Source organism: Alosa alosa, chromosome 21 (assembly GCF_017589495.1).
Source record: "Alosa alosa isolate M-15738 ecotype Scorff River chromosome 21, AALO_Geno_1.1, whole genome shotgun sequence".
NCBI classification, from domain to species: Eukaryota; Metazoa; Chordata; class Actinopteri; order Clupeiformes; family Clupeidae; genus Alosa; species Alosa alosa.
Window position 1 is genome coordinate 18,047,805 of NC_063209.1, and position 21,588 is coordinate 18,069,392.

The 21,588-nt window shown below is 45.6% G+C and overlaps 2 protein-coding genes across 2 annotated transcripts in view; one reads left to right on the forward strand and one right to left on the reverse strand.

The window, feature by feature from the left end:
- zgc:165481 (uncharacterized protein LOC100073327 homolog) overlaps nucleotides 1-3,379 on the forward strand; it is an 8,220-nt gene extending 4,841 nt beyond the window's left edge. The window contains exon 2 of the mRNA XM_048231965.1: nucleotides 1,457-3,379. Coding sequence (XP_048087922.1) covers nucleotides 1,519-2,439 — 921 coding nt within the window. The 5' untranslated portion in view covers nucleotides 1,457-1,518 and the 3' untranslated portion in view covers nucleotides 2,440-3,379. The remainder of the gene's footprint in view (nucleotides 1-1,456) is intronic.
- cep89 (centrosomal protein 89) overlaps nucleotides 1-21,588 on the reverse strand; it is a 71,999-nt gene that overhangs the window by 22,920 nt on the left and 27,491 nt on the right.

Below are 21,588 nucleotides of genomic sequence, written 5' to 3' on the forward strand. Positions count from 1 at the left end.
CAGCCCATGCTGGTCCATTAAGCATGTTTAGCTACTGAGCATGCCCATGCTGGTCCATTCAGGGCTGCTGAGCTGATGCCCATGGGCCACTGCAGCCTGCATTTGTAAGCATGTTTAATTCATGCCCATGGGCCTGGAGCTGCTATTCTCAGTGCCACACATGGGCGCGGGCATAGAGAAATGCATGGGCATCAATAATACATGCACACTTTAAACACACACGTGTGTACTACACAGCCATTGGAGGCACAGCAACACACACACACACACACGCACGCACGGACACACGCACGCACGCACACTTCAGAGCCACTGTTCTATCAGAGAATCGGCTAGTGGCTCTACTTCTGAAGAACTCAAAAGTCCAAGATCCTTTAAGAACCATTTGTTGCATTTGTCTGTGTAAAAATCCTTTTTTGCATGGAAGGAGTCTGTGTGAAGGAGGTGTTATTTAGCTAACTAAAAAAAATACTCTTCAGGGGAGACATGAAGAACTCTTAAGGTTTCTTCGGGGATCATTAAAAATCTGAGAACTGTTTTAAATTCAAAGCTCATCTCACTTCAAAGGCCCAGATGAGAAGCTAACAGCCATAACCTTTCATCAGAGGGCTCTTCAAAAGAACCTTTAGAGGCTCCTGACTGGAGCTCTGTGGAGTTCAGGAACTATCAGTCCTACCACACTGTGACTGGTGTAGTCAGTTGGAAAGGATAACACCAAACACACACACCTCTGCTCTTGCGCAGGCTCCCCAGCTGACGGACGTGATAACCCCAAACACACACACACAACCACACACACCTCTGCTCTGACATAGGCTCCTCAGCAGACAGGCATGATAAACCCAAACATACACACACATACCTGTGCTCTGCCACTTGACCACACACACACACACACATGCACACCTGTGCTCTGCCACTTGACCACACACACACACACACACACGCACACCTGTGCTCTGCCACTTGACCACACACACACACACCCCTGTGCTCTGCCACTTGACCACACACACACACACACACACACCTGTGCTCTGTCACTTGACCACACACACACACCTGTGCTTTGGCCCCCCTCCCCCACACACACACACACTTAATGTCATGCTCCTTTTAATGCTCTAACACTGATGCTGATGTCCACTTGATGCCTCTGGACAGATCAGGTGGTTCTGGTCAAACCCAAGCACAGATAACTGATATCTATTCTCCCTCTGTCCTGCTGATATCTATTCTTTCTCTGTCCTGCTGATATCTATTATCTCTCTGTCCTGCTGATATCTATTCTCTCTCTGTCCTGCTCATATCTATCCTCCCTCTGTCCTGCTGATATCTCCCTCTGTCCTGCTGATATCTATTCTCCCTCTGTCCTGCTGATATCTATTCTTTATCTGTCCTGCTGATATCTATTCTCTCTCTGTCCTGCTGATATCTATTATATTCTTCACATCAGGGCCAGCTGTGGCCCTCCTCCGGCTGCCATCAGGGGCCTCTGTCTGTCCCCATGAGTCCCAGATGAGCGCCATGGAGACGGACCAAGAGGAGAGAGAGGAGGCAGAGGAGGAGAGGAGAGACCTGGAGACAGAGGAGACGGATGGAGCGACAGACATGGAGGAGAGAGAGGGAGAGAGAGATGGAGAGAGGGATGGTGAGAGTGACCCAGACGAGCGTCCCCCCAGCAGTCCGGACGAGCTGGAGTGTAAGATCTGCTACCAACGCTACTCCAGCCACGGGCGCCGGCCCAAGCTGCTGGCCTGCCTACACCGCGTGTGTGCCCGCTGCCTGCGCCGCATGCTGGACCTGGGCGCGTCCGGCGCGCTCGCCCCCTCCCCCGGCGGCCTGAGCCTCAGCCTGAGCGTCAGCTGCCCCTTCTGCCGACACCCCACGCCGCTGGGCCAGCTCTCAGTGGACGCGCTGCCCGACGACGCCAACCTGATGGGCCGGCTGGAGCGCCGGCCCACGCGCACGTCCTGCGGCTCGGAGCCACGCGAGGTCCTGCTCACGCCCCACGGCCTGGCCTCGCTGGGCAGCCCTGACCACGAACACCAACACGACTCATCTTGCTTCGTCATCACCATCCTGGAGGTGCAGCGTGACAGCCTCCCTAGTCGCCACGCCGACGGACTGTCCACGCACTCCTCGTCCTCGTCCAGCCTGGACTCGGCGTCTCTGGGCTCGGCAGGTGGCGGGGCGGAGCAGGAGCCGGACGACGCGCTGTCCAGGCTGTGCGTCCACGTGCGGCGCGTGCTGGTCTGGCTGCTGGGCTGCTTCTACTTCGGCTCGCTGCCGCTGGGCATCTACCTGCTGGTCATCCAGCGCGTGACACTCGGCATTGTCTGCGTCAGCCTGGTGCCCACCAGCCTGACCGTCTGCCTGGTCTACGGGTTCTGCCAGTGTCTGTGCCAGGGCCTCTGTGACTGTGTGCCCAGGACATAGCTTCACAGCCTCAATTGTGTGTGTGTGTCTGTGTGTGTATGAGAAAGAGGAAGTGTCTGTGTGTGTCTGTGAGTCCTCTAATTCTGGGCTCCAGACTATGCAGCAACAGTCCCGAGGTAAAGACACACAAAGCAGGGACTAAGACCAGCTTTCACCTGACAACCAGCTGTTACCAGGACTACAGTCACCTGACAACCAGTTGTTACCAGGACTACAGTCACCTGACAACCAGTTCTTACCAGGACTACAGTCACCTGACAACCAGTTGTTACGAGGACTACAGTCACCTGACAACCAGTTGTTACCAGGACTAGTCAGCTGACAACCAGTTCTTACCAGGACTACAGTCACCTGACAACCAGTTGTTACGAGGACTACAGTCACCTGACAACCAGTTGTTACCAGGACTAGTCAGCTGACAACCAGTTGTTACCAGGACTACAGTTTCCTGATGACCAGCTGTTCCCAGGACTACAGTCACCTGACAATCAGTTGTTACCAGGACTACAATCTGCTGACAACCAGCTGTTACCAGGACTACAGACACCTGACGACCAGCTGTTACCAGGACAACAGTCACCTGACACCCAGCTGTTACCAGGATTAGTCACCGGACAATCATCTGTTACCAGGACTACAGTCAACTGACGACCAGCTGTTACCAGGACTACAGTCACTTTGAGTCTCCAGCATGAGTTTGTGTTTAAGGTGCCCGGTGTCTGTGTTTGTTTTGATTTGTTTGTTGCCGGGGTGACGTACCTGCTCTGTTTCCTGTAATCTGTGTTGCTACCATGAGCACCTGTTGCTAGTGCTAAGCTATAGCCAACAGCACGGCCCCTATAGCGGCTGACGCAGTCTGGAATACTGATAAACAGTCTGTGTGTCTGTGTGTGTGTGTGTGTGTGTGTAAGCATGTCTGAATGTGTATGTAAGCATGTATGTGTGTGTTTGTTTGTATGTCTGTGTTCATGTATATGAATGTTTGTATGTGTGAGCTTGTTACACATGTTAAAATAATAAAGACTTTAAGAGTCAGTCACAATATTTTGCCCTTATTACTTTGACATCAGGATACTATGCTACAAACTCAGCTCTGAGAGTGCAGTTCTCACACTTACACAAAGGCACACACTTATGTAACACTACACATAAGGTCACATACACACACACAATGCTGTCATTCAGGTGGGTTCTGCAGGCATGCTGAAAGATGTCTGCAGTAGAGATGGGGATGTCTAATGAAGAGCTTTATCTGTGTGTGCACGCAGCCCAGATCACAAAAACCTGTCTCTCTCCGTTTTCACACAAAATCAAATATTCAACATCTTTTTCAGCTCCTTTTACCTTAAATGTGAAGCATGAATTTTAATCACTTCTGAATGATTCACCAGCAGCCATCTCCTCTCCTGGTGCACGCCTTTCTCGCTCATCCGACTTTATTCATTTCTCTCATTCTTTTCTCTCTCTCTCTCTTTCTTTCTTCTGCCCTGGAGGCTGCTGTTGTTAGGACTACAGCTGAGGGCTGTGAGCTGGTTCTGTTTATCACTGAATATATCTAAGCCCACACACACACACACACACACACACGGACAGACAGACACACACAAAACATCATCTATATAAAAGGTTCTCAAACACACTCACACACACTACACACAAAACATACAACCATCCACACGCACTCTCGTGTATGCATACGGTATGTATGCATCAGTGCACAGACCACCTACCTCCAACCTTCCAACCGTCACACACACACACACCCTCACCCACCTACTCATCAACACAGACTTAAACACACACACAGCTGGCAAGAAGCAAGTTGTAGATTTCTGGCACTTCCCTGGTAACAGGACTGACTGTTAATGAGGCTGCCAGTGTTCATGCTGCAATGAAGCCCTGCTGGCAACACCAAAGGATTACACACACACACCCACCCTCTATCTCACTAAATCACTGGAAAATTGCAGGAGTGTGTGTGTGTGTGGAATCTCCTTATTACGAACTACAACGAAACCAGCCATCAGATACAGGTGTGGTCTGAAACAAACAAAGATCGACTCAGAGACTGCTTTGAAAACACAAATTGGGACACCTTCTTTGAATCCTAGATAGATAGATAGATAGATAGATAGATAGATAGATAGATAGATAGATAGATAGATAGATCCTTTATTGATCCTCAAGGGGAAATTCGAGGGTCTCAGTAGCATACAGAAATAGCACACAACATGCACTTACAGCAGAAATGGTAAACATAAGTATAAGTATAAACATATAACTAAACTCCACTGTACAATAAAGACAGTAGAAGATAAGACAGATAAGAAAACTAACAAAACTAAATACTAAATACACTATATAAGTTAAATTAAGAAAGTCCAATGTGCTTGAGGGTGATCAAGCATAAGACCCTTGTAGTGACAGGGCCGGGACTGGTGAGGTGCTAAAGGGAGTGAGTGTCATGGTGAAGGTGCAAACAGTAGTCCAACCATAGTCCTTAGTTATGTGTGCCTGGCAAGGTGCTCAAGAGAGTGAGTGTCATGGTGGAGGTGCAAAAAGTAGTCCAACATTAGTCCAACAGTGCAACAGTGCAAGAGTAAGGTCTAGAGACCAGCATAAATAATATAGACAAATAGGAGAGTAAAGTATAATGTAGACAAGGTAAAATAAAAAAACTATTTCAGTGCAAGAACAGGTTGAGGAAATAGGGTTATAGCCATTCATTCATTCAGTATTGTATCAGAAGCCTGACCGCAGCCATTGATCATGTGTGCTAATATAGCATGAAAAACAGGGTAGCAGTAAAACAGTAGTGAAAACATTAGGCTGTGTACAATAGTAAAACAGTAGTAAAACAGTAGTAAGCAGTAGTGGGCAGTCAGTACTCAAAAAACATGGACATGGAGAGGGTGGAGAGGCAGACAGACTAAGCAGAGAAGTCTATCTCTCCTCTTCCCTTTAGTGAGGCATTGAACAGTTCAATGGCCCTAGGAACAAATGACTTCCTCAGCCTTTCAGTTGTGCATGGCAGTGAGCGAAGTCTCCAGCTGATCAAGCTTTTTGGTTTTTGATAGTGCTGTAGAGGGGATGACATTCATTGTCCAAGATGTTGATCAGTTTGTTTAGGGTCCTTTTGTCAGATATTGAAGTGATGCACTCCAGTTCAGCTCCCACTACAGAGCCAGCCTTCCTTACCAGCCTGTCAAGTCGCCCAGCATCCTTCTTCTTTGTGTTTCCTCCCCAGCATACCACTGCATAGAAGAGGACGCTGGCCACAACAGACTGGTAGAACATCCTGAGGAGCTTGCTGCACACATTGAAGGACCGCAGCCTCCTCAGGAAGTACAGCCTGCTCTGTCCTTTCTTGTAGAGTGCATCAGTGTTGGCTGACCAGTCCAGTTTATTGTCCAGGTGGAGACCCAAATACTTCTAGGTGCTTACCACCTCCACATTGACCCCATCAATGGAGACTGGTAGCAGAGCGGGCTTAGACCTTCGGAAATCCACCACCATCTCCTTGGTCTTTGAAGTGTTTAGTTGAAGGTGATTGAGTTTGCACCACTGCACAAAGTCCTCCACCAGGCTCCTGTACTCCTCCTCTTGCTTGTCCCTGATACACCCCACAATTGCAGTATCATCAGAAAACTTCTGCATGTGGCATGACTCGGCGCTCCGGTGCTGCTGATTACAGTGTCAGAGAGGCAGTTCTTCAGTCTGATGAACTGTGGTCGCTCGGTCAGGTAATCTGTAATCCAGGTTAACAGGTGAGCGTCCACACCCATCTGCAAGAGCTTGTCTCCCAGTCTGAGGGGTTGGATGGTGTTAAAAGCACTTGAGAAATCAAAGAACATGATTCTCACAGCACTTTTCCCCTTGTCTAGGTGAGAATGTGTCCTGTGTAGAAGATAAGTGATGGCATCGTCCACGCCCATTTTCTCCTGGTATGCAAACTGTAACGGGTCTAGTGCATGGCGTACCTGGGGTCTGAGCATACCTAAGAACAGCCGCTCCATTGTTTTCCTCACATGTGATGTTAGAGCGACAGGCCTTAAGTCATTAAGCTCGCTGTGGTGTGGTTTCTTGGGAACGGGGGTGAGACATGATGTCTTCCACAGTGTTGGAACTTGTCCGAGACGTAGACTCCAGTTGAAGATGTGCTTCAGTGGCTCCCCCAGTTCAGCAGCACAGGCCTTGAGCAGCCTTGGACACAGTCTGTCAGGCCCGGCTGCCATACGAGGATGGAGTTTTTTTAAAAGATAACTTACTTGGTCCGCTAAAATGATGGGGGGGGATGAGGGGAGTGGAGGGTGAGGAGGAGGAGGGGTGCTTCTGTGAGGGTTGTCGTGTGGCTAGAGACTGATGGACATTGGCTGAAGCCATTGTTGCCGCACTGCTCGTGGTCACCATGTGGGGGAGAGGTGCAATAGCCTGATCAGCAGTGATGATGGAGGGGGGGAAGGGAGGGGATGGGGGCAGCATCTGAGGTCTGTGTGTCTGATGGCTGTTGACTGAGGTCGTTGTCACCTCTTTGTTTCGTGGGTCGCCATGTGGGGGGGGTGCAATATCCAGTGATGGTGGGGGTGAGTGTTGCCCTGGTGGGGGATGGGCAATTGAACCTGTTGTAAAAGTGGTTCAGCTGGTTCGCCCTGTCCAGGTCTCCCTCCACAGAGCTGCTGCTCTTCTTAAGGCCAGTGATAGATTTCATACATTCCCACACCTCCTTCATGTTGTTATCTTGCAGCTTCTGTTCCATCTTCCTTCTGTAGTCCTCCTTAGCCTCTTTCAGCAATCTTGAGTTTCCCCTGTACTGCGCCTCAGCTCTGCCATGTCCCCTCCTTAAACGCCATCTTTTTTCCTATTGAGAAGGGTCTTGACATTACTGGTTATCCAAGGCTTGTTATTTGGATAGCAGCGTACAGTCCTTGTGGGAACAACAATGTCCATACAGAAGTTCAGATAATCAGTAGTGCAATGTGTGACCTCCTCTAAGTCCTCTCCATTCAGTAGCACACTCCAGTCAGTGGACTCAAAGCAGTCTCTCAAAGCCTCATCCGCTTCGGTGTCCACTTCCTGAAGGTGCTGGCGTGGCAACTGGTAGCCTCTGAACTTTTGGCTTGTACATTGGCTGCAAATGAATGAGGTTATGGTCCGACTTCCCCAGTGGGGGAAGGGGGGTGGCACTGTAAGCATCCCTCACGTTTGCATACATGAGATCTATTGTCCTGTTTTTCCTAGTTGGGCAGTCAACAAACTGGTAAAAGTTTGTGAGGGTGGAATCCAGTGTAATGTGGTTGAAGTCACCAGAGATCGCACAGAAGGCATCACTGTGCTGAGTTTGGAGCCTAGCGACTGTAGAGTGAATGACGTCACACGCTGTGTCCGGGAGGGCTTGAGGTGGCACATAGACACAAACAACAATGGCGTGCGAGAGCTCCCTCGGCATGTAGTATGGTCGTAGACTGACCGCTAGTAACTCCACATCCTTACAGTAAACAGTCTCCTTCACTGTAACATGTCCGGGATTGCACCATCTATTGTTTATGTATAGCACCAGTCCGCCTCCCTTCTTTTTGCCAGAAAGATGGGAATGCCAGGATGGGAATGAACTTACGTACATCATACATTAAATTCTGCGAGGACTGTGTGTCAGAAACAAAGATTATTAAAATATTCCCAAATAATAAACCCTGGGTTTATTAAAAACAATTAAAAATCTGTCTTAACTCATTGAATGCCAAGCTGTTTTCGGAAGCTTTGTCCTAGAGTGCCAGCAATCTAGACCATTGTTGATGATTTTTGTACAGCCACAGCATATTCTGTGTTATAGCTATGAACACATATAATGGCTCGTTTAAAAGGTGAGACTTTAAGCTCTCAGTGGGTGCAAACCGTGTATTTCTACACGCCTCTGTTCCTGAGAAATCCCAAGCTAAACAGTGGCTAGTTTTCATCAAAATCGCTGTTTTTTTCTAGAAATGGATATAACGTCTTTCATGAAATATGAAGTGTTGCCTGTAAACTTTCCGGGAAGTGATCAGCGAGACCTGGCGAGACTGCCACCTAGTGATAGATCCACGAAAATGGCCTGGTTTTGAGATGGCGTGCATCGTCACTGATTCGACCAAAGCGGCACCGAGTTATGATAAAATGTCCAGATAAAATGTCCAGATTATTGCGTTTTCATGAGTTTTCAATCGTCATATATTTAATTTCTATTCATCACAGAGTTCCCAAAATCACATATAAGGTGTGTTAGAGTGTCTAGTTTCGTAATAAATAAAAAAAAGCTAAAAACGTAATATTACGTTTTTGGCACTCAACGCATGGGAAGGAAAAACGTATAATATTACGTTTTTGGCACTCAATGAGTTAATGAAAGAAAAACTGCATTTTGCTCAGGCAATATGGAACTAGCGCAGGAAAAAAGGAAAGAACTAAGGGGGGGTATCCTAAAGGCAAAAATTGAATATAAAAACAAGATAGAGAGTAAATTTTTCAGCGGTAACATAAAACAGGCTTGGGAGGGCTTAAACACTTTAATGGGGAAAAGTTGTAAAAAAGCTGACAGTCCTGCAGTTTACAGTCAAGAGGTAATGAATAAGTTCTTCTGCAGGTTTGATGTTGTGGATGATAAGGTTGAGTGCGATGACATCTGCAAAAATCTCCCCATAGGTTCACCAATATTTATTACAGAAAAAGCTGTTAACAAAAGCCTCACCAAACTGAAACCGAATAAAGCCACTGGCCCAGATGGCCTGAAAGCCCGCTTACTGAAAGACTGTGCCCCACAATTAAAAGGTGTCTTCTCAAGGCTATTTAACGCCCTCCTAGTTGCAGGTGTACCCATCGCCCTGGAAATTTTTTCTAATAAGGCCCATACCAAAAGCCAGCCAGGTGAGTCAGCCTGAAGATTTCCGACCTATAGCCATCACCTCCATATTGTGTAAAACAATGGAGAGAGTTCTGGTGGATATTCTGACCTCTCAAGTGACCAGCTTGTTAGATCCGCTGCAGTTTGCATATAGAAGTGACAGAGGGAGAGCCGATGCTGTGCTAGTCCTTCTAGACTCTATTTCAAAATATTTGTAGATTTTAGCGCAGCTTTTAATTCCATTAAACTACACATTCTCCTGCAAAGACTAGCCAAAATTAACATAGATAAGGGCCTAATTCTCTGGATCAGAGACTTCCTCTCCTGTCGGCCTCAGAGGGTATGTGTAAATGGCATTTTGTCAGGAGTGCAAACCATCAGTACAGGCTGCCCACAAGGCAGCGTCCTTTCCCCTCTACTTTTCTCTCTATTCACTAACGAGTTCTCTATCAATGATAGCCTCTTTAAATTGATAAAATATGCGGATGACATGGCGTTAGTAGGCCTCTTACAAAAAACTGACCCCTCTGGTAAGGCCTCCTATCTAGCACACATAAAGGCCCTTGAAGCATGGTGCAATGATAGCGAGCTAGAGATCAATGTGTCAAAAACAAGACACAACAGAGCCAGTTTCACTTAATGGCCTAGCAGTTGAAACTGTGGGAACTTTTAAATACCTAGGCATGCGGTTGTTGACAACCATCTGAGTTTTTTCAGACAACACCGAAAGTACATTTTTTAAGAATGCTCACAACGACTCCTCCGAAGTCTCCTCAGAAGACTGAGCCGTCTGGGTGTTAGTGCCCAGATAACTGAGCTAGTATACACCACACACATTGAAAGTGTGCTAACCTTTCTGCTGGGTTTGGACACCTAAGCTTTCTAGCCAGCTTGAGTTCCTGAACTCTGGGAGCCGCTACAGAGTGCCTCTGGCCAAAAGTGTATTTAAAAATCCTTTACTCCAAATGCCATCAGTATCCTCAATCAAACCAAGTGACAATATCAAACTGAGATGCTATTTCTTTTATTTCTTTTACTTTTATTTCTATGTATTTTTTTTACTCTTATTCTTTTCTATGTATGTTATCATGATATTTTAACTCATATGTCTGAGACGATATTGTGGCTGTATGTCTATCGGTCTTTTATGTCTGGTGAGCCAAAGAAAAATTTCCACCTTGGTGGACATTAAAGATTTATTGTATTGTATTGTATTCTATTCTATTAGGTAGTGTAATGAGTAATTATCACAGGTAAAGGTCACCTATTGAATGGGCGAGAGAGCCAGAACATGGTCGTGTCCTCTGATTTCTCTCTGACACACTCTACCATTCCTTCCTCTCACACACTTCTCATCTTTTTCCCTCTCTACTTGCCTATCAGTGTAGTGGCTCTCTTTTTTCTCTCCATTTCTCCCTCCCTCCCTCTCTCTCCATCTCCACCCCCGTCTCTCTCCCTCACTCCATCCCTCTCTCTTTCTCTCCCTCTCTATCCCTCCCTCTCTCTCCCTCACTCCATCCCTCTCTCCCTCACTCTCTTTTTCTCTCCCTCTCTCCCTCCCTGTCTATACCTCCATCTCTCTTTCTCTCCATCTCCATCCCTCTCTCTCTCCATCTGCTCCTCCTCTCCTCAGACGCAGTCTGTCTGCTTTCTCACATCCGCAGGGGACCCATCAGCCAAACAAGACAATGTCCTCTCAGCAGCCCAGCCGCCTGTTGCTATAGAGACGCCTGCATCATGGAGGACATGTGAGTGTGTGTGTGTGTGTGTGAACTTGGAGCTTTCCATGTGAAAGCCCCTCTGCCCAGACACACACACACACACACACACACACATACAGTTTTATAGGGCAGTGATGTTGATGTGCTTACATTGCTGTAATGTGTAATGAAACTAGCTGATGGCTGAGGATGGAGCAATCACTCTGCCTAATGTGACAGCCTTCTTAGAAAACACACACACACAAACACACACACACACAAACACACACACACAGACACACACACAGACACAAAGCACTTTCAGACATACGTGTAAGACCGGAGGTTCTGCGGATGTTAAACGGTGGGGCCGTATATCTGAACGACATAACCGGTCATATGGAAGTCCGAATTTAGCCGATTGTTCTACTACTCCCCCCCTAGTATTTCCTCCGGACATTATGTAAATGTGCTGTGTCTGAGCGAAAGCGTAGAACATGCGGTTAAAATTCACACCTATGTCGGTGGCGAAAGCGTCCATGTGGTTAAATCTGACTTAAATGCCAGTGTTATGATGGAGTGGCATAGTGCTGTCCAGAAAATCTCCGACCTGGAAAGATGCAGACATCACGGAGCTACTGTCCATGAGGGCATACAGCATTGTGATAGAACACATGAAGGGAACTGCAAGAGACACGTTGATTTAGCCTACAACTGCATCGCAAGGCCAAATGAATTCAAAAGACCAAATCATCATTAAGCAGAAGGCGCTGAAAAGGCAGTAGCCTACAGCGACGTTGTTGACGACAATAACAGGAGTATTTAACAAATTGTTAGCCAACACGGTCGGTTTTCTGTTCATTGATAGCCTTCTCATGACCTCACTGCTGAGCTCGCTGATATTTGTTGAGCATAAATATGCCTAGAGAAAATGAAAACGAAGAAAACCCAACTTTGTTCCAAGCTCCTTACGTAAATGCAATAGACACATGGGGAGAGGATGCTTTTGGAAAAATAAACCATGAAAAAACGAACCACTTCACTGTTATGTTAGTATTTTGTTTGTTGCTTAAAAACGTTGTATATGATTGCCTTGAAGTCTTGAGTTAGCCTAATGAATTGGCTGGTAGGCTACCATAAAGTTTGTGCATGCTCTCTCCAACGCAAACCAGATTTGGGGTTCCATAGCCAAGTAATTCTGCTACATAACGTTGAAAACAGATAAAGGTGTTTATTCGAAGCACACATACACATACTGTAGGTCAATTTCAAGTGTGCACTTATGTGACTACTTCAAGTATTAGCCTACGCACAATAGATTTTTCTTCTTTAGCCTACATAATGCATGTCCTTTGTAAACAAACAGCAGCTGTGACAGCAACCGCATATATTCTGTGTCATATCTCGCCTCTTGTGAACTCTACAAGCCCCCACCCCTCACTCGACAACCACACAGAGATTCTGTAATGTGTGTGTATGTCGTTCACACATAGGTCCGTATAAGGTCAGTATAAGGTCCGCAGGTTAGCATCATATCTGAATCATCCGAAGGGTAGGACCTCCGTTTGACAAACTCCGCATATACAGGTTATATCTGAAAGCCCTAACACAAACACACACACACACACAAACACACACACACAGGCTACGAACTGCAGATGCAGACACACAAACTACCTGAAATCAAATAGATGAGTGATGCATAAAAAAGACCTGTAGAGAGGAAACAAAAGGAGGGAGGAGAGGGAGAGTGGGAGGGAGGAGAGGAAGGGAGGAGGAGAGAGGGAGAGGAGAGGTAGGAGGAGTATAGGTATGGGAGAGGAGGGAGGAGAGGAGGAAGGGAGGAGGGAGGAGAAAGAGGGAGGGGGAAGGAGAGAGGGTGGGGGAGGGTGGGGGAGAGGAGGGAGGAGGGAGGGAGAGTGAGGGAGGTGGGGGAGGTGGGGGAGGGGAGAGGGTGGGGGAGGAAGGGGAGAGGGGAGAGTGGGGGAGGGGAGAAAGAGGGAGGGGGGGTAGAGGAGGTATGGGAGGAGAGGAGAAGAGGAGAGGAGAGAGGAGAGGAGGTATGGGAGGAGAGGAGAGAGGAGAGGAGAGAGGAGAGAGGAGAGGAGAAGAGGAGAGGAGAGTAGAGGAGAGTATAGGAGAGGAGAGAGGAGAGGAGGAGAGAGGAGAAGAGGAGAGAGGAGAGGAGAGTAGAGGAGAGTATAGGAGAGGAGAGAGGAGGAGGAGGAGAGAGGAGAGGAGAGAGGAGAAGAGGAGGGGTATAGGAGGAGGGAGAGAGGGGAGAGTAAAGGGAGGAGGTATAGATAGGAGGTAGGGAGGTATAGGAGGGGGAGAGGAAAGAGGAGAGGGGGAGTGGGGAGGTGGGGAGGAGAGGGAGGTATGGGAGGTAGGGGAGGTATAGGGGGGAGAGGGATGGGAGAGGGAGGGGAGGTATAGGGAGGAAGGAGAAAGAGGAGGTATAGGAGGGGGAAGAGGAGAAGAGGAGAGTATAGGAGGGAGAAAGAGGAGAAGAGATAGAGGAGAGGAGAGAGGAGAAGAGGAGAGTATAGGAGAGGAGAGAGGAGAAGAGGAGAGGGAAGGGGAAGAGAGGACTTAATGTTCACTGTTCTGCAGCAGTCAGCGTTGTCAAACAGCCAAGCGAATATCAATGAGGTCAAACACACACTCACGCTCTCCTCTCTCTCTCTCGCTCTTTCTCTCTCTCTCTCTCTCACACACACACACACACACACACACACACACACACACACACACACACACACACACACACATGGCTACATAAGCTTAGTCTAGTTAACCTTATCCTTACGAAATATCATCACCCATTCTCTTTCCTCAGCCACTCAACCACACACACACACAATACAAAGTGTATAAAATCATTACGGAAATATTAGCCTGCATTTGTATATAAGGCAGTGGTCTAAACTTTTTTCTTCCAGGGCCAGCTCACTATACCTGGCTCCAAGAGGGACCAGAGACTTCGGGGTAGGCTATTGCAATTTAATACCATTGTTGGCTGTGTTTATGGTGCCATCATGCTATATTAGTGTAAAATTAAATAATATAATAAAAAAACGTTTGCATTCCCAAAAGTATTAGCAGGGAGTCCCAAAGTATTTTAATGCAAAATGTGTGAACTCTGAATTCTGTGTCTTTGCATACACAGCTCAAGCTGTGAATATCCTACAAATAATTTAAAGTTCTCAAACTATGAGGGACTGAAATGAAAACTGAAATGACCACCATTCTAACTTTCAGTCACCTGATGAGAACTCTTTGTATGAACATTTGAGCAGTGAATAAAAATAGAAATAATTATCCCAGAAAGTCCCAGAAATATGACTTGAATAGAAATTAGTTAGTTATTAACAATTAATTGATAAACTTTTAAAATACTTTGAGCAATGATGCAGTCAGCATAGGCCTCTTACATTGTTTGCAGGTAGGCCTACATTTCTTTCCGTTTGCGATGGCAAAAACGAAAGTAAAACAAGCGCCAAAACAACCACCGGTGGACAAAGAGTATTACATGTGTACTGTTAAAGGGACACCAGGCAAGCCCTGATGCTTTTCTCTGAAACTCCCCTCGCGCTTCGGTCTGAAGCTCTTTTCCTTTTTATTTGCATCTTCGATCAAGGTTTCATACTTAACCGCCCGGCTCTGCCATTATACACACATTTGCAACTCGCTAAGCGTTTTCGTTAGCCTGCCTGTGCTGTGGATGCAGGATGTAAACTGATCCTGCTTCGATTGGTGGTCTGATACACTGAACTTTACCGCGGGATATTCTTCTTACAGGCAGTAAAGGTGAGAGTCTTCATTAAAGCCATATATGAAGCCATTTAACCATATACCGACTTACTGAAGATGAGTAATTAACAGCGTTGCCTGGTGTCCTTTAAGACTCACCATAGAAGAATGAATGGGGAAACCCCGGAGGTTTTAGTTTGGCGATGTTGTACTCCCGTGCGGGCGGGATGATATATACCACGGACATGTTTTGGGGGCCACCCAAAATGAGGTGAACCCATAGTTTGGGGACCACTGGTATAAGGCAACAGAAGCCATTTCCCTTATAACTTGCTTATTGATTATGCTGCGTTGTGATAAGAATCGGCTTTCCCTGAGGCAGCAACCACAGCCTCAAAACGTTGTTCAAAGGGTCCAGTTTTAGAGGATGACAAGTCTAAATTTAGTTTGGGACCAAAATACCACCTGTCAGTTGCAGTTTAAGTAAGACTGAAATATCCATTTATAACATGGTCTTTGGGTGCTTTCTTCTCACAAGATGGAAAAATGCTACTGACCTGGAAATCTGCCAACTGTCATTATGGAAGTTAGGTAAGGATTTTTGGGGTAAGGTATTTCAAGGATGTAAGGTAAGAGATTTTTAGGGTGTTAGGGAAGAGATTTTAGAGCCCGTCTTTAAGGGGATTTTACAGAATGGAAGCTAGCGGATCGTAGGAGATGTCCGCGATGTAACAAAGGGTTACAGGTTAGCAATAGTTTAGAATTTCTGATGTCGATGCTCCATTGGTGGCTATATAAAACCAATAAATAATAATTTCGACTGAATGAGTGGGAGAGTATCCTAGCTCTCCCTCTCTCTCTCTCGCTCTTTCTCTCTCTCTCTCACACACACACACACACACACACACACACACACATGGCTACATAAAGCTTAGTCTAGTTAACCTTATCCTTACGAAATATCATCACCATTCTCTTTCCTCAGCCACTCAGCCACACACACACACACACACAATACAAAAGTGTATAAAATCATTACGGAAATATTAGCCTGCATTTGTATAAGGCAGTGGTCCCCAAACTTTTTCTTCCAAGGGCCAGCTCACTATGCCTGGCTCCAAGAGAGGGCCAGAGACTCGGAGTAGGCTATTGCAATTTAATACCATTGTTAGCTGTGTTTATATTGCCATCATGCTATATTAGTGTAAAATTAAATAATACTAATAAAAAAAACGTTTGCATTCCCAAAAGTATTAGCAGGGAGTCCCAAAAGTATATTTTAATAAAATGTGTGAACTCTGAATTCTGTGTCTTTGCATACACAGCTCAAGCTGTGAATATCCTACAAATAATTTAAAGTTCTCAAACTATGAGGACTGAAATGAAAACTGAAATGACCACCATTCTAACTTTCAGTCACCTGATGAGAACTTTGTGAACTCTTTGTATGAACATTTGAACGAGTGAATAAAAAATAGAAATAATTATCCCAGAAAGTCCCAGAAATATGACTTGAATAGAAATTAGTTAGTTATTAACAATTAATTGATAAACTTTTAAAATACTTTGAGCAATGATGCAGTCAGCATAGGCCTCTTACATTGTTTGCAGGTAGGCCTACATTTCTTTCCGTTTGCGATGGCAAAACAGCGTAAAACAGCGCCAAAACAACCACCGGTGGACAAAAAGAGTATTACATGTGTACTGTTAAAGGGACACCAGGCAAGCCTGATGCTTTTTCTCTACGAAACTCCCCCTCGCTCGGTCTGAAGCTCTTTTCCTTTTATTTGCATCTTCCGTCAAGGGTTTTCGCTACTTCTTCGCCGGCTCTGCCATTATACACACATTTGCAACAATCGCTAGCGTTTCGTTAGCCTGCCTCTGTGCTGTGGATGCAGGATGTAAACTGATCCTGCTTCGGTCGGCGGGTACGATACACTGAACTTGCAAGCGGGATATTCTTCTTACAGGCAGTAGGGGCGGGCGAGAGAGTCTTCATTCGCCCTGTAATGAGCCATTTAACCATATACCGACTTACTGAAGATGAGTAATTAACACGAAAACGTTGCCTGGTGTCCCTTTAAGACTCACCATAGAGAATGAATGGGGGAAATTGCGGAGGTTTTAGTTTGACGATGTTGTACTCCCGTGCGGGCCGGATGATATATACCACGGACATGTTTTGGGGGGCCACCCAAAATGAGGTGGCGGGCCATAGTTTGGGGACCACTGGTATAAGGCAACAGAGGCCATTTCCCTTATAACTTGCTTATTGATTATGCTTTGCGTTGTGATAAGAATACGCTTTCCCTGAGGCAGCAACCACAGCCTCCAAAACGTTGTTCAAAGGGTCCAGTTTTAGAGGATGACAAGTCTAGAATTTAGTTTGGGACCAAAATGCCACCAATCGGTGCAGTTTTAAGTAAGACTGAAATATCCATTTATAACATGGTCTTTGGGTGCTTTCTTCTCACAAGATGGAAAAATGCTACTGACCTGGAAATCTGCCAACTGTCGTATGGGCGTTAGGTAAGAGATTTTAGGACGTAAGGTATTTCAGGATGTAAGGTAAGAGATTTTAGGGTGTTAGGGAAGAGATTTTAGAGCCCGTCTTAAAGGGGATTTTACAGAATGGAGAGCTAGCGGATCGTAGGAGATGTTCACGGAATGTAACAAAAGTTACAGGTTAGCAATAGTTTAGAATTTCTGATAATGCGATGCTCCATTGGTGGCCCATATAAAAACCAATAAATAATAATTTCCGACTGAATGAGTAGGAGAGTATCTCCTCACGCTCTCCTCTCTCTCTCTCTCGCTCTTTCTCTCTCTCTCTCACACACACACACACACACACACACACACACACACACACACACAAAGACATGCCTATATATTCTCTGTATCCCTTTCAGCTTTCTTCTGCTTTTTTCTTTCACTATACTATTTTTTTTTGTGTTTAGTTTTTTACAACTTACTTGTAAAGCATATCAACACTGTGTTTTTCCTTATTTTAATAAATAATAATAATAATAATAATAAGTTTAATTTATACACGAATCCGACGAGCGTTCTGTGGAGGCTGCCATCTTGTGGCGACACCATTACTGAGCTGTTACTGGTATGTAAACAAACCTCCGTGATAACGCACCCTCAATGACCGCTACAGCCAGGCAGAATGGCTTGTTGGGTTGATGATGTTAGACAGTGGCCTCCAGTCACAGATGAAGGTACAAGCGATCTTACAGATTATTTATGAAAATAGCTTAGAGTAGAGAATGAGGAAATAAAGACATAATTGGGACTAGGTTGATATTATATCGGAACTCCCCCTATTACCGTCGGTCCCGTATTTCCGCCGTCTTGCGTATACATGTGTCACTTAATATCCATTTCTATACAAACCAAGACGGCGGACTCCTAAAGAAACGCAACCACCCACACCATAGGTGTATCTAAATTAGCTATGTACCAAAAATGACATTTTATCATGACTAGAAGAGCTGTAAACAGTGTTGTAAGGCTGCGTGTACACAACCGCTTGGAGCTCCAGTGGAATTTTTAATTTCATGGCGAGAATTCTCCGGTCTAACGTTCATGTGCCGTTGAACGGCGTAAATAGGCGACCCATCAGGCCAGCACTATAACTCAGAGTGTGATAAACAAAATCGGATATTTCAGGCAGTAAATGCTCCCATTAAGAACCAAACCAGATTTTGTTCAAATCTATACACCTATGGCTACTGAAAAATGTAAGGTTCATTCAGCAAATGTTATTTTGAAGTGTTAAAAAACATTGTTGTTTCAGAATTTCTGAACAAAAGTGGTGATAATTGGGGGTGTTATATCTACTTAACTACTGTAGCTAGCTAACGTTAGCAATAACTATGCTAGCTAGGCTAGCTAACGAGTAAACTATACAAATATCTGTCCATTTGGCAACAATAAATAAATGAATGGATATCAAATAAACAAATTCATGTTTTTAATTTGTGACCATTGTTTATCCAATTTTCACATTTCAAAAGGAAAGGGTAATGTACAGCTAACTGCTATCTGTGCAAACCGTATGGTAACGTTAGCTACCAGACAGGGGCAGTCGACCCGGGGTATTTTGTGTATCTCACATTGTTTTTTCTCACATTTTTCTTCCAACTAGTAATTTTATTGCTGCTATTGGAACAATTGAAAATGGAACATGTTTTCCCACTCGACATTATAAAAGAAGTAGCGAGACAGTGGTAAATCGCGGGCTGGTATCCCAGTGGACGCAACTGGCGCAACGCTGCCCAGCAACAGCTCAGTAATGGCGCCCGCTTACTTCCGGTAGTTTCACCGGATTCATGTATATAGCGCCTTTCTCAAACTCAAGGCCGCTTTACATAGTGGGAGGGAAAATACAACAAACAAAACAACAAAGAGAAGCTAAGTGTGTAGAGCTATGTGTTGGGTGTGGAGGAGAAGCTACGGTAAGTGTGTAGAGCTATGTGTTGGGTGTGGAGGAGAAGCTAAGTGTGTAGAGCTATGTGTTGGGTGTGGAGGAGAAGCTAAGTGTGTAGAGCTATGTGTTGGGTGTGGAGGAGAAGCTAAGTGTGTAGAGCTATGTGTTGGGTGTGGAGGAGAAGCTATATGTGTAGAGCTATGTGTTGGGTGTGGAGGAGAAGCTAAGTGTGTAGAGCTATGTGTTGGGTGTGGAGGAGAAGCTAAGTGTGTAGAGCTATGTGTTGGGTGTGGAGGAGAAGCTAAGTGTGTAGAGCTATGTGTTGGGTGTGGAGGGAGAAGCCACGTAAGTAAGTGTGTAGAAACTATGTGTTGGTGTGTGGAGAGGAAGCTAGTGTGTAAGAGCTATGTGTTGTGTGTGGAGGAGAAGCTATATGTGTAGAGCTATGTGTTGGGTGTGGAGGAGAAGCTACGGTAAGTGTGTAGAAGCTATGTGTTAGGTGTGGAGGAGAAGCTCATGAAGATGTGTAGAGCTATGTGTTAGGTGTGGAGGAGGCTTCTGATAGTGTGGTAGCAAACTATGTGTTGGGTGTAAGGGAGAAAGCTAAGTGTGTAGAGCTATGTGTTGGGTGTGGAGGAGAAGCTATATGTGTAGAGCTATGTGTTAAGGGTGGAGGAGAAGCTTCTGTAAAGTGTGTAGAGCTATGTGTTGGGTGTGGAAGAGAAGCTAAGTGTGTAGAGCTATGTGTTGGGTGTGGAGGAGAAGCTAAGTGTGTAGAGCTATGTGTTGGGTGTGGAGGAGAAGCTATGTGTAGAGCTATGTGTTGGGTGTGGAGGAGAAGCTACGGTAAGTGTGTAGAGCTATGTGTTAAGGTGTGGAGGAGAAAGCTATGTGTAGAAACTATGTGTTGGGTGTGGAGGAGAAGCCACGGTAAGTGTGTAGAACTATGTGTTGGGTGTGGAGGAGAAGCTAAAGTGTGTAGAGCTATGTATTGGAGGTGTGGAAGGAGAAGCTATGTGTAGAGCTATGTGTTAGGTGTGGAGGAGAAGCTAAGGTAAGTGTGTGTAGAAACTATGTGTTGGGTGTGGGAGAAGCTATATGTGTAGCTATATGTGTTGGGTGTGGAGGAGAAGCTATGTGTAGAAACTATGTGTTGGGTGTGGAGGAGCTCACGGTAAGTGTGTAGAGCTATGTGTTGGGTGTGGAGGAGAAGCTATATGTGTAGAGCTATGTGTTGGGTGTGGAGGAGAAGCTATGTGTAGAGCTATGTGTTGGGTGTGGAGGAGAAGCTACGGTAAGTGTGTAGAGCTATGTGTTGGGTGTGGAGGAGAAGCTATATGTGTAGAGCTATGTGTTGGGTGTGGAGGAGAAGCTATGTGTAGAGCTATGTGTTGGGTGTGGAGGAGAAGCTACGGTAAGTGTGTAGAGCTATGTGTTGGGTGTGGAGGAGAAGCTAAGTGTGTAGAGCTATGTGTTGGGTGTGGAGGAGAAGCTATGTGTAGAGCTATGTGTTGGGTGTGGAGGAGAAGCTACGGTAAGTGTGTAGAGCTATGTGTTGGGTGTGGAGGAGAAGCTATGTGTGTAGAGCTATGTGTTGGGTGTGGAGGAGAAGCTACGGTAAGTGTGTAGAGCTATGTGTTGGGTGTGGAGGAGAAGCTAAGTGTGTAGAGCTATGTGTTGGGTGTGGAGGAGAAGCTATGTGTAGAGCTATGTGTTGGGTGTGTGGGGGAGAAGGGATCATTCTTTAAATGTTGACTGTTGGCCAGTAGAAAATGAGTGTAGAAAACAATAAAGATCATTTCATATAGAACAATAAAGATAATTTCATATAGAACAATAAAGATCATTTCATGTAGAACAATAAAGATCATTTCATATAGAACAATAAAGATCATTTCATATAGAACACATTCAACCTAGACAGCCATCAAATGACCAGGACACCAGAGGCTTCACTGATTAGCAATGACAGTCTCACACACACAACATTTTGCGACACTAAGCATACTTCTCATCTTTCTTTCTGTCACTCTCTCTCACACACACACACGTAGACATCGCAAAGGTCACAAACAGAAAAATACTCACACACACTCAGAGACCACTTAGACACTCTTTACACACACACACACACACACTCTTTACACACACACACACACACACTCAGAGACCACTCAGACACTCTTTACACACACACACACACACACACAGTGACACTAGCAGTGAGGACTATTACACACACACACTCAGAAGCACTGCTTGCATCTGCTCCTTGTGGGTCCTACAAGAGATGAGTCCTTCACTGGTTCATAAAGTGGGTCTCTACAAGAGATGACTCCTTCACTGGTTCATAAAGTGGGTCTCTACGAGATATGAGTCCTCCA